The sequence below is a fragment of the Oncorhynchus kisutch genome, linkage group LG4 (assembly GCF_002021735.2).
Source record: "Oncorhynchus kisutch isolate 150728-3 linkage group LG4, Okis_V2, whole genome shotgun sequence".
In the NCBI taxonomy this organism is placed as follows: Eukaryota; Metazoa; Chordata; class Actinopteri; order Salmoniformes; family Salmonidae; genus Oncorhynchus; species Oncorhynchus kisutch.
The window spans coordinates 82,825,612-82,842,812 of NC_034177.2; the positions used below are offsets into that span (position 1 = coordinate 82,825,612).

The 17,201-nt window shown below is 43.7% G+C and overlaps 1 protein-coding gene across 1 annotated transcript in view; it reads left to right on the forward strand.

Moving 5' to 3' along the window:
- The first annotated feature begins 1,352 nt into the window (after positions 1-1,352).
- Positions 1,353-17,201, forward strand: part of LOC109879378 (lysyl oxidase homolog 4) — a 44,732-nt gene continuing 28,883 nt past the window's right edge. The window contains exons 1-4 of the mRNA XM_031823843.1: positions 1,353-1,698; positions 3,506-3,832; positions 5,649-5,956; positions 6,267-6,481. Coding sequence (XP_031679703.1) covers positions 3,508-3,832; positions 5,649-5,956; positions 6,267-6,481 — 848 coding nt within the window. The 5' untranslated portion in view covers positions 1,353-1,698; positions 3,506-3,507. The remainder of the gene's footprint in view (positions 1,699-3,505; positions 3,833-5,648; positions 5,957-6,266; positions 6,482-17,201) is intronic.

Here is a 17,201-nt window from a genome sequence, read left to right on the forward strand (position 1 = left end):
TTCTTTGGGATACTTGGAACTTGACATTTTGGAACTATTCCTGCCATAGCAACTTCCTGTTGGTAGCATTTACACAACACACACACACACAGACTTACATAATGTTGGCCTCCTCGAAGACTTGTTGTGTAAAACATTCTGGACCGAGGTTGTGTAAAGGCAACCGTCAGCCTATCAGAGAAGAGAATTTGATGGTGTCACTAGCAGAAACATGTGACTCTAAATGTGAATGATTTGATGATTTAGGTTCATTCACTCATTTATTAATTTATTAATTCATTCATGACACATAATCAGTCTTGAATGTACAGGACATATACGCTCTCATGTTGAATTATTTGAATGGTTAAATTGATTCATAAATTCAAAGGACAGACACTGATTCTTCTTTCATGTCAAAGGTATTACCCCAGTATTTCATTATGTTTCTGAGATAAAACGTCTGGATTGTTTTTGACATTATTAAGATAGGATTCTATCTCTCCTCCCTGTAGAGACAACAGCACCATGCTGTCAATACAGAACATGGAGGATGGAATACTTTTGCATTAGTTGAACCCATTAGAAGGCGTAAGACATGATTTACAGTCATTCAACCTGGATGTTTTTGTTTGAACGATTACTCAGATCCACCCACTGTTGACTCTCCTCCCGTACTGCAGATTGTTCTTTTATTAATGTGATCATGAAAAATCAAGGATACAAACTGAACTGTTTCATCACTTTACCGTCTATCAAGTGAGATTTGTCTCCCTGTGAGTTTATAGGAGATGCAGTGGGTTGTGAGAAGAGACTTTATTTGTTACATGTGACTACATTTTATCTCTATTGGTACAAGAGATGTGTGGGATTATGTACAACAGTGAAATTATACACAGACAGTATCTGAAAACAGATCATTATTTCCCAACAGCACCATTTAAAATGCACACACACCCCAAACTATGTTTATAGTTAAATCAAAATGCAATTAAACAATTGTGTGTGTGTGTGTGTGTGTCAGCATTTCTGAGTGAGCAGGAACATTCTTAAAAAGAGAGAGAGAAGAAATGTGGGAGGGAATGAGGGAGGCAGGAGAAGAAAGAGAAAGATTGACCAGAGACCTCATCTAGCAGGCACACTTCCTTAGTCAGTCACTCTCTCCTCTCCCGGTCTGGGACGTGTAGGACAGCTGTGTCTGTAGCTTTCTATCAGGTGAGTCCATCCTCCTTACTCAGTCACGCTCTCCTCTCCCGGTCTGGGACGTGTAGGACAGCTGTGTCTATAGCTTTCTATCAGGTGAGTCCATCCTCCTTACTCAGTTACTCTCTCCTCTCCCGGTCTGGGACGTGTAGGACAGCTGTGTCTGTAGCTTTCTATCAGGTGAGTCCATCCTCCTTACTCAGTCACTCTCTCCTCTCCCGGTCTGGGACGTGTAGGACAGCTGTGTCTGTAGCTTTCTATCAGGTGAGTCCATCCTCCTTACTCAGTCACTCTCTCCTCTCCCGGTCTGGGACGTGTAGGACAGCTGTGTCTGTAGCTTTCTATCAGGTGAGTCCATCCTCCTTACTCAGTCACTCTCTCCTCTCCCGGTCTGGGACGTGTAGGACAGCTGTGTCTGTAGCTTTCTATCAGGTGAGTCCATCCTCCTTACTCAGTCACTCTCTCCTCTCCCGGTCTGGGACGTGTAGGACAGCTGTGTCTGTAGCTTTCTATCAGGTGAGTCCATCCTTTTTATTTGTATCGTATTTACCTTTATTTAACCAGGCAAGTCAGTTAAGAACAAATTCTTATTTTCAATGACGGCCGAGGAACAGTTGGTTAACTGCCTTGTTCAGGGGAACAGTGGGTTAACTGCCTTGTTCAGGGGAACAGTGGGTTAACTGCCTTGTTCAGGGGAACAGTGGGTTAACTGCCTTGTTCAGGGGAACAGTGGGTTAACTGCCTTGTTCAGGGGAACAGTGGGTTGACTGCCTTGTTCAGGGGAACAGTGGGTTAACTGCCCTGTTCAGGGGAACAGTGGGTTGACTGCCTGTTCAGGGGAACAGTGGGTTGACTGCCTTGTTCAGGGGAACAGTGGGTTGACTGCCTTGTTCAGGGGAACAGTGGGTTAACTGCCTTGTTCAGGGGAACAGTGGGTTGACTGCCTTGTTCAGGGGAACAGTCGGTTGACTGCCTGTTCAGGGGAACAGTGGGTTAACTGCCTTGTTCAGGGGAACAGTGGGTTAACTGCCTTGTTCAGGGGAACAGTGGGTTGACTGCCTTGTTCAGGGGAACAGTCAGTTGACTGCCTGTTCAGGGGAACAGTGGGTTAACTGCCTTGTTCAGGGGAACAGTGGGTTAACTGCCCTGTTCAGGGGCAGAAGGACAGATGTTGTTCTCCTGCTCTTTTATTCTAATTGTATTCCCTTTTTATTGACCTTGCAGTGCTTTTGATGTATAATTCAAATACACATTTTCAGATAAATATATTAGTCTAGGTAACTTATGTTAAATTGACATGTTGGCTTTTATCTGGTTGTGTCTTCTCATACAGGGATGATCAGGTAGTTAAACTTGAGTGGTTGCTTCTTTCTGGATGAGTTGATTAGAGAATAAACATGATTTGATGAACATCAACCTCATCCATTTTTTAAAGATTACGTTTCATTCAAATGCGGAATTTTGTTCCAAATGTAATTATCATCATTTATGATAATAGCTCTATTCTGTATTCTGATATGTATTTACACAAAGAAAGTTATGGCTTCTGTGCAACTCAATGTGATCTAGTGTATTCTCATGTGTTTCTGAGGATACAGTGAATGTCTCAAACATTTGTGGAGTTATTTAGTTGATTTATAGTATTATGAAATGCTGTCCATCCATCTGCCTGTCTGCCTGTCTGCCTGTCTGCCTGCCTGTCTGCCTGCCTGTCTGCCTGTCTCACTGTGTCTATGATGGGGTGAAATATGTTTCAATAGCTCCAGGGTGATACTTGTACATATCTGGGGCTGAAAGAACTTAAGAACTGAAATATTTCTAGACTAATTATATGTCTATGTGAAATGCAACCATGGTTCTGTGGTTGAACTTCAGATTTTAATGTCTGGAACTACAAAGAGTTTCATCATATCCTGCTCATATCAGACTGGTTTCTATCAGGTCCTCTTCATTGTATCTGTAAACTTTGGGTTAAGCTTATTTTTATGTTGTACAAATGTATTTTGAGAGCGAGAGAGAGACTAACCTGTCCACTTACCTGTAGCCTACCTGTCCTCCAGTTCTGAATAGGACAGAATAGTCCAACTCTGTCCAGATGATGTCAGTATTGGCCTGTTTGAAGATAGCCATCTCTCTCTCACTCGCTTACAATTCCACTGCTGGTTATGAGCCAAAATAATGCCTCTTCTTTTAGGGTAGCAAAATATTGAATTGGGATGAATCATCTCTCAATAAAATACTATTGATCACACTATCAAATTTACTTGACTCTACTAACCCAATTCTCTCTCTCTCTATCTCCTGGACGACATTCCATACACAGACATGATGCATCGCATCTTCCTCATCTGCTTGAGTTCTCTGCTCCTCCTCCTCTTCCTCTCCTCCTCCGCGCTTTCGGAACCCCGCCGATGGTCGTCATCCTCACCACGCAGCAGGACCGCGCGCGCTCCGGTTTCCAAGGTGCGCCTGGCGGGAAACTTCGCCCGGGGACTGAACGAGGGTCGCGTGGAAGTCCTTCACAACAGCACGTGGGGGACGGTGTGTGATGACGAAGTGGATATCAAACTAGCCAAAGTCGTCTGCCGCGAGCTGGGCTTTCAGACCGGCATCACGTGGGCGCACAGTGCCAAATATGGAGAGGGTGATGGTAAGCGTTCCATAGCAGTTGCTGCATGGCTCCCAGTTGCTTTTCCAGAGCAGTTTGCAATAATCAAAACGTATCTTTATTTCTGTAATGTAATACAGATAATATACTCTTTAAAATCGAAAGGTACATTAAAAGAAGACAGTCAGCTTCCATTATTTGTATATGGCTGTCAGATGTTAAAGGGATAGTTCACCAAAATTACAAAATTACACAAATTACAAAATTACCTTGTAAGCAGTCTATGAACAACATATGACAGGAATACATGCTTTAATTTCCCTGTCACTGTTTCCACGTGCTAACGTTTTAGCATTTGTTGCACTAATCCCATTCAAGTCATTGGACCGATATTAGCATTTTTCACGCATCATGTCCGAATCATCTGAAAGTATCAAACATTTATTGTGAAGCTTAACAAAGTCAGTTATAGATGATATGAACATGATGTGCAGAAAAAGCTCATATCGATCTGTGGGATTTGTGCCACAAATTCTAAAACGCTAGCATTTGGAAACAGAACCAGGGAAACTAAACCAAAGCATGGATTGCTGTCATTCCTCATCCATAGACTGCTTACATGGTAAGGAAGCCAATATATAATTGAGTCATTTGGGTGAACTTTAATCCATAGGCCTATCTTTCCAATCCTGTGAAGAGGGCGCCTGCATTCTAACTAAAATTCAGTTCCTAAACCTTTCAGTTTCTAAAGCACTTGACTTTTACTGGCAGGCATGATTAGTAAATAGATATTTCACAACAGCAGTAGCCTATCCCAGGATAGGATGGCAGTGCTAGACAGCTAGCCTAGCTACTGCCATGTCGGTTCACTCACCCTTCCCTTTAATTGTAATTTAAAGTTGGAAATAAAGCATGTCTATAAAACAAGGCAAGTGTAGCACATCGCTGGCAGGGCAAGGCTGTCATTACTCTAAAACAAATGTTCCTCTCAGGCCGTATATCTTTATGATGGTGGCAGGCTCAGCTCATTCACTGCAGGGTTATTTTGGTGATGTAATTGGTGATGTAAACTTGGGTGTTGGAGGCCTACAGAAGCTGGGGAGACAGGCTCCCTAGTCCCACAGTTGGGTGTTGGAGGCCTACAGAAGCTGGGGAGACAGGCTCCCTAGTCCCACAGTTGGGTGTTGGAGGCCTACAGAAGCTGGGGAGACAGGCTCCCAGTCCCACAGTTGGGTGTTGGAGGCCTACAGAAGCTGGGGAGACAGGCTCCCAGTCCCACAGTTGGGTGTTGGAGACCTACAGAAGCTGGGGAGACAGGCTCCCAGTCCCACAGTTGGGTGTTGGAGGCCTACAGAAGCTGGGGAGACAGGCTCCCAGTCCCACAGTTAGGTGTTGGAGGCCTACAGAAGCTGGGGAGACAGGCTCCCAGTCCCACAGTTAGGTGTTGGAGGCCTACAGAAGCTGGGGAGACAGGCTCCCAGTCCCACAGTTGGGTGTTGGAGGCCTACAGAAGCTGGGGAGACAGGCTCCCAGTCCCACAGTTGGGTGTTGGAGACCTACAGAAGCTGGGGAGACAGGCTCCCAGTCCCACAGTTGGGTGTTGGAGGCCTACAGAAGCTGGGGAGACAGGCTCCCTAGTCCCACAGTTGCATCTTATTACTGTATATGGCATATATACGGCACATTTTTATCAAATGTGGCTATCAATTATTAAAACAGTGAAGGAATGAAGGAATTAATAAAGGGATGGATGATTCAATCAGTCAATCAATCAGTAAATACTTGAATCCATCCAACCATACATCAATGACAAGTTGATGTCCATATCTGATAATAACCCTGTTTCCACCGTCCCCAGGTCCTATCTGGATGGACAACGTGCGTTGTGACGGCACAGAGAAGACTGTGAAAGACTGTAAACATAACGGCTGGGGTGTCAATGATTGCAAGCACTCTGAGGACCTTGGCGTGGTCTGCAGTCCTGAGCGACGACTGGACCAGGTCACGGGGTCACGTAATGGTCAGTCAGTGGCCCAGCGTCCGGATGTCAGCGTCTCGCCCCAGTGGCAAAGCATCCTGGCCAGCCGCAGTAACCCCCGACAGGCCCATCATGGGAACGGACACCCTCCAGAGAGGCCCAGCCAGAGACAGCACCACTACAACCCGGTAGGTAGCATTGCACCTTATACTCTCTATCCCTGCTACCGCTAGTAGTAAAGTAGACGTAACCTGAGACAACATCTATACAAACTGGTAAGCAGCTACAGTGGGCACCACCAACTCTATAACTCTGGTACTTGCTAATGTCTGGTATTTGCTGATCAACCACCGATACTGCCAATGCCAATCAATTAACCAATCAATCTATATATTTACTGTCACAGTTGGAAATTATTCACTTAAGTCATTTGAATTTGAAAGTGTACTTGATCAAACTTTTTTACAGCAAAGTTTTAAGAAATCCCCTCCCCCTCAGTATTCCAGCAAGGTGCGTATCCAGGAGGTGCGTCTGCGGCCCATCCTGATGCACACTAAGAAGCGGGCCCTGATCACTGAGGGCGTGGTGGAAGTGAAGCATGCTGGGAGATGGAGGCAGGTGTGTGACCTGGGCTGGAACCTCAACAGCAGCAGAGTGGTGTGTGGAATGCTGGGGTTCCCTGAGGCAGAACTACACAACGAAAGAACATACAAGTAAATAACCCACTCCATTCAGCCCTGCAGATTCAGAGATTCAGAGTGTTTAATAGTCACATGTTCAGGGTTACATGAGGGATTGTTGTTCAGGTTCAGTGTTTAATAGTCACATGTTCAGGGTTACAGGTGTGATTGTTGTTCAGGTTCAGTGTTTAATAGTCACATGTTCAGGGCTACAGGTGTGATTGTTGTTCAGATTCAGTGTTTTATAGTCACATGTTCAGGGTTACAGGAGGGATTGCAGGGTACAGTGAGCTACAACATCTAGGAACAGTGGGTTAACTGCCTGTTCAGGGGCAGAACGACAGATTTTTACCTTGTCAGCTCGGGGATTCGATCTAGCAACCTTTCAGTTACTGGCCCAACTCTCTAACCAGTAGGCTCCCTGCTCTAACCACTAGGCTCCCTGCTCTAACCACTAGGCTACCCACTCTAACCACTAGGCTCCCTGCTCTAACCACTAGGCTACCTGTTCTAACCACTAGGCTACCCGCTCTAACCACTAGGCTCCCTGCTCTAACCACTAGGCTACCTGCTCTAACCACTAGGCTCCCTGCTCTAACCACTAGGCTCCCTGCTCTAACCACTAGGCTCCCTGCTCTAACCACTAGGCTACCTGCTCTAACCACTAGGCTACCTGCTCTAACCACTAGGCTCCCTGTTCTAACCACTGCCACCCCAAAATAATGGAAATGGTAAAAAAATAAAAATAGAAATAGAAATAGCACTATATACATCATAACAACTGTAGCAGTGATGAATAAATAAATGTCCATTGGGGTGGAAGCAGAGTAAAGACTGTTGAGGGAGTGGGGAGAATGACCATAGCAAATAGTTGGAAGGTGTAGGGGGTGGTTTTCGGACAGGGCTGAGGTTTGTCCGGATGTACATGTCCTCATGTGTATGGTATTCATATTAGGAAGTCTCTCAGTTCTCAGACAAAACGTCCTCAGTTGTCAGACTCACTTACTTACTCACTGACACATTGACACACTGACTCATTGACACACTGACACATTGACACATTGACTCACTGACACACTGACTCACTGACACACTAACACACTGACACACTAAGACACTGACTCACTGACTCACTGACACATTGACACATTGACACACTGACTCACTGACACACTGACTCACTGACACACTAACACACTGACACACTAACACACTGACACACTGACTCACTCACACACTGACACACTCACACACTGACACACTCACACACTGACTCACTGACACACTAACACACTGACACACTAACACACTGACTCACTGACACACTGACTCACTGACACACTGACTCACTGACTCACTGACACACTGACTCACTGAGACACTGACTCACTGACACACTGACTCACTGACTCACTGACACACTGACTCACTGATACACTGACTCACTGACACACTGACACACTGACTCATGGACACACTGACTCATGGACACACTGACTCACTGACTCACTGACACACTAACTCACTGACACACTAACACACTGACTCACTGACACACTGACTCACTGACACACGAACACACTGACTCACTGACACACCGACTCACGGACACACTGACTCACTGACACACTAACACACTGACACACTAACACACTCACTCACGGACACACTGACTCACGGACACACTGACTCACTGACACACTGACACACTGACACACTCACACACTGACACACTGACTCACTGACACACTGACTCACTGACACACTGACTCTCTGACACACTGACTCACTGATACACTGACTCACTGACACACTGACACACTGGCACACTGACACACTAACACACTGACTCACTGACACACTGACTCACTGACACACTGACTCATGGACACACTGACTCACTGACACACTAACACACTGACTCACTGACACACTGACTCACAGACACACTGACTCACTGACACACTGACTCACTCACTCACTCAGTCACTCACTCACTCACTAACACACTGACTCACTGACACACTGACTCACTGACACACTGACTCACTGACACACTGACTCACCGACTCACTCACTCACTCACTGACTCACTGACTCACTCACTCACTCATTGACTCACTGACTCACTGACTCACTCACTCACTGACTCACTCACTGACTCACTAACACACATACTCACTGACTCACTGACACACTGACTCACTCACTCACTGACACACTGACTCACTGACACACTGACTCACTGACACACTGACCTACTGACACACTGACTCACTGACACACTGACTCACTGACTCACTGACTCACTGACACACTGACTCACTCACTCACCAACCTAACTGTACTTCCTCTGACCCTGTGGAAATCAGTGGTATTAGGACGGTTTAGCTTAGAACCGAGGGAGAACCAAGCATTAGCACGACTATTTCTGTCCCATCATGAATGAAAGTCCTCTGTCCAGACTGTCATGGACATCCTACTGTAATTATTTCCTAATGGTTTTGTCCTGTGTGACTCAAAGTGGAGACATTCATTCTCCATATAGGCTGCAGCTACTGTAGCTTGTGTGTGTGTGTGTGTGTGTGTGTGTGTGTGTGTGTGTGTGTGTGTGTGTGTGTGTGTGTGTGTGTGTGTGTGTGTGTGTGTGTGTGTGTGTGTGTGTGTGTGTGTGTGTCATGACAGTTCACTGGTTGTCACTGTAGGGTATTGTCCTGTCAAAGTCAGGTTCTCTGGGGTTGTGTGAAGCAGATGCCAGCTGTCATGATGGACCACTACTGCATGGTGACTTGGTCAGGATCGGAGTGGGTGTGTGTGTGTGTGTGTGTGTGTGTGTGTGTGTGTTTGTGTGCGTGTGACTGAACTGACCATAACATCTGTTCTGATTCCTGTATCTGTTTAAAGAGAGAGCTACTGTTTTAGCCGGTTCATTTCCTCACTAGACCTTTCCCTGTCATGTTACATTCAAGTGAGGGGAGTTTCAAGACTGGATTGGTATACATTTTCAGAGGTGATTAATTCCAATGTGATATTTAGCTCCATAATGGCACCGTGGAAGACAGAGGCCCTACCTAGGCTCATAGCCAGTATACTGGAATTGTAAGGGAGACGAGAGAGAAACAGGACAAGGTTGGTGTAGTCTGAAGAATTCATAGGCAATTGAATTCTGTTGGCCTCTTGTTTTTAAACCTGTGAGGTCACAGAAACAATGTTCAAAGAAGGAGGAATGAAAGAAAGGAAAAAAAGAGAAGAATAAAGTAGGGAATAAAGTAGGGAATAAATAGACTGAGAGTGGATATATTCAGGAGTATTTGTCTGTTTGTTTTGACAAGTGCATGTGGTCCAATGGCCGTGTCCGAAATCTGTCTTGCCTATAGGCTACTTACTAAAACTGCATACTGTGTACTTATTATTATACGGGACATTTACATTATAGTCATTTAGTTGACGCTCTTATTCAGAGAGACTTACAGGAGCAATTAGGGTTAAGTGCCTTGCGACCTTTCACCCCTTCTTTACTGCTCGTTCATTTGGGTACAGCTTGTCACCTCAGCTAATTATAGGCTGCTGTCAAACCTATATGGATCTGACAAGACGACTCTTCCTCAATAGTGTTCAGATAATTCTACTACATGAAAAGCCTAAATAAGTTGATGACATCAAGACACTTAAATCATACAACATTTTCAAAATATCAAATACTATAAAACATTCTATTTTTGAAAACCCAAAATGCCTACTTTTTAGAACGCAAGTACAGATATTTGGCCATTGTCTTTTCAGAGTTCAAACCACCAGTTTGTTTTTCTGTCAGTATGTTTCATTCTCAGTTGAGTAAATAACAAGGCATTTGGGACGGTGGTTTGTTTTCTATTTTATTTCAGTTGGGTCTCTGTGTCCTAGGGTTGACCTGGTGTTGTGTTCCGAATGGACAAACGAGAGAACACATCTGGAAACGCACAACAAAAAGGGACTTTCTCATTGGCTAAATCCCATCTGTTTCAAAGCGTTTTCTTTAATTGCGTGCCTACTGAACTGTACCCCAGTGTTTGTGTGCCTGCTGGTCCAGCTAGTGAAAGCTTTATCCCTGGCACCACATCACTCTGATATGACCCAGAAAGGCCAGATTGTTTTTTTTATACCTCAGATTAGACAGACATGTTTAAAGTCTGTATAGTTTATTAAGGACAGTTTTGCTATTTTATAGTTTTGTTCTCATGGATTTTATTAGTATTTTAGTCCTGGTTGGTTGATAATTTAAGACACTACAGTTTTTATGTGTAGCCCAATATCCCACATTCTAAAATAGAATGAGTGATTTACTTACTGATGATTGATTGATTTTAACATGGCTTAAAGGTGCAGTCTGTAACTTTGATAATTATCACATTCGTCCAAGAACCTAAATGAAAATATCATTTATTTCACAGAAAATGAAAGTTACTGTAGTCCTAACCCAGTAGAACCCAATTAGGACTGGCATGACCTGGCATGAATTGACCTACAGTAGCTTGTTCAGACAATCTCTGGTCCATTCTTAGAAAGCTCAAACGAGACCAGAGCATATGGCTCCTGTCCCCTCCTGGCTCTTGTCCATGTCTACTGGTCTGGATGAGACCCTGGAGATGTTGTAATTGTAGGTTGGCCAGTACTGAGGCTCTCCAGGCTTCTGCCCTGCTTGCCACCAGAGAAGAAAAAAAAACACCCCAATTATAGCTGTGTGTGTGTGTCTGTCTGTTGATGGCTGTAAGTGCGTGTCTGTGTGTGTATGCATGCATCCTTTGTGTGTGTGTGTGTGTGTGTGTGTGTGTGTGTGTGTGTGTGTGTGTGTGTGTGTGTGTGCATCGTTCATGTGTGTGTGTGTGTCTGTGTGTGTGAAGACCAGTGTGTAGGACTGAGCCACTCAGACTACCCAGGGTTTTCTACTGTCTCCAATTATAGCTTGGGCCCAGCTGTGGCCCCACTGTGTCAGCAACTGTCTGTCTCTCTCTGTCATCGTGGAGATTACAGGTCCTACAATTGATTAATTGCGCTTCAACCCAGATGGGGGGGGGTATCATTTTCCTTAGAGTGACATTTTTTGTAACCGATTCAGTCTCGGTTGGTGTCTCAGATCTGAGAAACCTGAGGGATCTAATGTGAGCTTGTCTCTGATTTATATAGCTTCTTCGGATTTATGGGGCGACAGGGTAGCCTAGTGTTTAGAGCGTTGGACTAGTAACCGGAAGGTTGCAAGTTCAAACCCCTGACCTGACAAGGTACAAATCTGTCGTTCTGCCCCTGAACAGGCAGTTTTACCCACTGTTCCTAGGCTGTCATTGAAAATAAGAATTTGTTCTTAACTTACTTGCCTAGTTAAATAAAGGTAGGCCTATGTATGGCGGGTGGTTTTGGCGTTTAACTGTGGTTGTCAGCTGTAATTCATTCAGTTGTGTTTTGACTGACATGTTTTATTGCATGTACTGTACTTGCATAAGAGATCGTCCATAGCCAAGGAGGAGCTCACAGGCTATCATCTCTGAGCCCATAGAAAGAGGATCATCCATGATAGGTGGACACAGACTATGCAACTATGCAACTTCATCTGGACAACTCAAAAGATCGATGGTTCCCAGCAATCACTATCCTGACAAAGACATTTGTCTCTCTCTCTCTCTCTCTCTCTCTCTCTCTCTCTCTCTCTCTCTCTCTCTCTCCTTCTCCTCTCTCTCTCTCTCTCTCTCTCTCTCCTTCTCCTCTCTCTCTCTCTCTCTCTCTCTCTCTCTCTCTCTCTCTCTCTCTCTCTCTCTCTCTCTCTCTCTCTCTCTCTCTCTCTCTCTCTCTCTCTCTCTCTCTCTCTCTCTCTGGGTTGGTAAACGAGGGGTAGAGCCTGTAACACACTGATTATACCGGTAGACTGGGGTTCTGGGAAGGAGAACCGTTAAACACATACAGAGTCAGAGGTGTAGTTCTGTTTTCTAACCCACCTGCTCAATATGTGTGTTCATACAAGTGTTCATAATATTCACTAGCTAGCTAATTAACAGTTGTACAATCATATTAGAGAAAGAGGGATAGGTGCACCCTAAATATAGTACCTTCAGAAAGTATTCACACTCCTTGACTTTTTCCACATTTTGTTGTGTTACGGACTCAATTTAAAATGAATTCAATAGAGATTTTGTGTTACTGGCCTGCACTCAATACACCATAATGTCAAACTGGAATTATGTTTTTTTTAAATGAAAAGCTGAAATGTCTTGTACCCCACAATACAATCATCTGTAAGGTCCATCGAGCAGTGAATTTCAAACACGGATTTAACCACAAAGACCAGGGAGGTTTTCCAATGCAAAGAAGAGCACCTATTGGTAGATGGGTAAACATTAAAAACAGCAGACGTTGAATACCCCTTTGAACATGGTGAAGTTATAAATTACACTTTGGGTGGTGTATCAATACACCCAGTCATTACAAAGACACAGGCGTCCTTCCTAACTCAGTTGCCGGAGAGGAAGGAAACCGCTCAGGGATTTCACCATGAGGCCAACGGTGATTTTAAAACAGTTACAGAGTTTAATGGCTGTGATATGAGAAAACTGAGGATGGATCCACAACATTGTAGTTTCTCCACAATACTAACATATTGTGAAAATAAGGAAGCCTGTACATGCGTCCTTTTTGCAATAAGGTGCTAAAGTAAAACTGCAAACAAATTGGTCAAAGTAATAAACTTTATGTCCTGATTATAAAGTGTCATGTTTGGGGGAAATCCAACACAACACACCACTGTTCATATTTTCAAGCTTGGTGGTAGATGCATCATGTTATGGGTATGCTTTTCATTGGCAAGGACTAGGACGTTTTTTAAGGATAAAAATAAACAGAATAGAGCTAAGCACAGGCAAAATCCTAGAGGAAAACCTGGTTCAATCCTGGGAGACAAATGCACCTTTCAGCAGGACAATAACCTAAAACACAAGCCCAAATATACACTGGAGTTGCTTACCAAGAAGGCAGTGGGTGGCAGAGTTGCAGTTTTGACTTAATTAAATCGGCTTGAAGATCCATGGCAAGAGTTAAGGGACAAACAACTTGAGCTTGTGCAAATATTATACAATACAGGTGAGCAAAGCTCTTAGAGGCTTTGCTGTAATCGCTGCCAAAGTTGATTCTAACATGTATTGACTCAGGGCTGTGAATGCTCATGTAAATTAGATATTTCTGTATTTAATTTTTTATAAATTAGCAAAAAAAATCTAAAAACATGTTTTCACTTTGTCATTATGGGGAATTCTGTGTAGATCGGTGAGAGAAAAACATCTATTTCATCCATTTTGAGTTCAGGCTGTAACACAACTAAATGTGGAATAAGTTAAGGAGTATGAATACTTTCTGAGGACACTGTATATTCAAAGACAGGAGAAGTAGCATGAATAAAGTTAGAGTAGTAGTACCAATACAAAGACAGGAGAAGTAGCGTGAATAAAGTTAGAGTAGTAGTAACAATACAAAGACAGGAGAAGTAGCGTGAATAAAGTTAGAGTAGTAGTAACAATACAAAGACAGGAGAAGTAGCATGAATAAAGTTAGAGTAGTAGTAACAATACATGGGTTTTATATAGCACTTTTTTCCAATGCTTTGAAGTTAGGTTGAAGTTAAGGGAACTTAGGTGAAGTTCCACCAAAGTTCAACCAAATATACTGTAACTGAATCAAAGGAGTCTGGGAAATGGTTGATATGTGGTTTTCTTTCCTCAGTGCTCAATTTAGTCAGTGCCAGTGTGGTGAGGGAAATAGTTGGTTTGATTGGTGTGTGGTGAGGTCACAATTATGTCACAGACATTCTCTCCCCTGGTTACGTGTGTGTGGGTGGGTGTGTGTGTGCTGGCGCGCCTTTGCGTATATGTGTGTGTCTATTCTCTGGGTTATGAACGTTTTACAACAGAGACACATGGTAGACACATCCAAGTTATTTTACAAATTTCATTTAAGAATAAGTGTTCAATTCAATTCGCAGCGTGTGTGTCTGTCTCAATCCACCACAAGTCCTTTAGCATGACCTTACTGCTGCAGTATATGTCTGTCTGAAACTTATATATACATATAATTCAACTTTTGATGGCTTAAGCTAACATCCACAGGGATGCTGGCTAATGTTGACTGCAATGCTTCCCACAGTTGAGTTGGCTTGATGTCAGTCAAGTTGGCTTGATGTCAGTTGGGTGGAGGACCATTCTTTATACACACGGGAAACTGTTGAGTGTGAAATACCCAGCAGCGTTGCAGTTCTTTACACAAACCGGTGAGCCTGGCACCTACTAACATACCCTGTTTAAAGGCACTACAGTCTTTTGTCTTGCCCATTCACCCTCTGAATATCACACATTCACAATCCATGTCTCTATTGTCTAAAGGCTTAGAAATCCTCCTTTAACCTGTCTCCTCCCCTTCATCTATACTGATTGAAGTGGATTTAACGAGTGACATCAATAAGGGATCATAGCTTTCACCTTGTATCACCTGGTCAGTCTATGACATGGAAAAAGCAGGTGTTCTTAATGTTTTGTATACTCAGTGTATACCTCCATTTATTTATGTAACTGGTACTGGGCCACATTCAGACGAGTCTTGTGAGGCTTGTGGGCATCCTAAAGCAAATACAACTGACATGTATTTGTTTGTGAGAGTCTCATCTTTCCATGGAATGGTCATATTAGTTTGTAGACCAAACCGTTCTGACGCTACAGATGTTTTCGTGAGAAGACCGATTTTTGGGATGTCTCCTGGTCTGACATACACCGCAGTTGTGGCTACCAGCTCTCAGTCTCACGTCAGAATTAGACATTCATTCATGTTCCTCAAACATAAACATTTAGAAGTTGTTCCAAACATCACATTTCGAAGTGTTTAAGGTTGAGTTCAGGCATTAACTCTGATTTCTTAAGGTTAGGCATTAACTCTGAATTCTTAAGGTTAGGCATTAACTCTGAATTCTTAAGGTTAGGCATTAACTCTGAATTCTTAAGGTTAGGCATTAACTCTGAATTCTTAAGGTTAGGCATTAACTCTGAATTCTTAAGGTTAGGCATTAGTTCTGAATTCTTAAGGTTAGGCATTACTTCTGAATTCTTAAGGTTAGGCATTACTTCTGAATTCTTAAGGTCAGGCATTCATTCTGAAAGGTTACTAATGATAATGGTTAAGGTCTGGGATAGGCTTAAAACAAAAATATCAAAAATAACTTTACATCACTGGATTTAATCTTACAACCTTTGGAATTAGAGGCAGACTCTTACTCTCATCCAGCATCCCCGTCTACAACACCAAAACCTACTTGAAGGTAACAGTGCTTACTGTTGCCTCTAGTGGCCAGTTTCCACTCCATCTCCTGACGCTCTGTGACATGGATGGACATTGAATACTGACTTGTATCATGGGTGACCTGGCCAATGGAAGGCCACCATTGGTGGATGCGATGGATTGAGATGCAGCACATGGGTGACCTGGCCAATGGAAGGCCACCATTGGCGGATGCGATGGATTGAGATGCAGCACATGGCTGACCTGGCCAATGGAAGGCCACCATTGGCGGATGCGATGGATTGAGATGCAGCACATGGCTGACCTGGCCAATGGAAGGCCACCATTGGCGGATGCGATGGATTGAGATGCAGCACATGGCTGACCTGGCCAATGGAAGGCCACCATTGGCGGATGCGATGGATTGAGATGCAGCACATGGCTGACCTGGCCAATGGAAGGCCACCATTGGTGGATGCGATGGATTGAGATGCAGCACATGCAACAAAAAAAGACATCTCTACCTTAAACAGACAGATTTAGCTGGGTATTTGTTATTATACTAGTTTGATTTCCGCGAGGGCACGGACATCGACTCTAGGGGTCTAATAGTTCAACCATTGATGCTTTAAAGGGATAGTTCACCCAAATGACACGTTGTATTCTGTCAAGAAAGCTAGCTATCTTAAAAGAGCTGTTGTGCCAGGAACCGAAAGGTCGCTGGTTCGAATCCCTGAGCTGACTAGGTGAAAAATCTGTCAATGTGCCTTGAGCAAGGCACTTAACCCTTATTTCTCCTGTAAGTTGCTCTGGATAAGAGCGTCTGCAAAGGTTTTACCTGAGAAAGCACATGTTTTGCCTATGACTAAGGATAAAAAGCATAACTTTCAAGGGATCACAGCTAACTGACTTCACTCCCTGAACTTGCTTCCCGACTCTCGTTACAGTGTTAATGTGCCGTTAAAAGGTAAACATTTTAAAAGTGAAACAACAAATATTTACTATTAGGCCTCAGTGATGAGAGATGATATTACAGTAAATGCATAATGATTCTGTATGTAATTCTATATTTAGGTCAACAACAAAAATAGTGCAAGGAGGTACCATACCAGAAAGAATCTACTTTCCCACTGTAACAGGACTTAACTCTAGCTACTTTACAACACCAGGGCTGAAACAATGTCTCTCTTCATTCCAACATCCTCCTTTGTAGACTTTGTGACTAGCAAGGCAGGAATGTGTTAGTTTCATGTTGGAAATCCAAATATCCTGTGTTATGAATATCCGTAGATGTATTTGTTTCCCTAAGTGCAGCTGACTGAGTTGTGTGTGTGTGCGTTGGTGTGTGTGTGTGTGTGTGTAGTCTAGTCTCCCTCAGCTCCTGTTTGGCACTCTCGGCATCTAGGGGTGGGAACTGTGGGACGACTATTTCGATGCAGATCAACCGTGTTTGTGTATGTGAGCGAGTGGG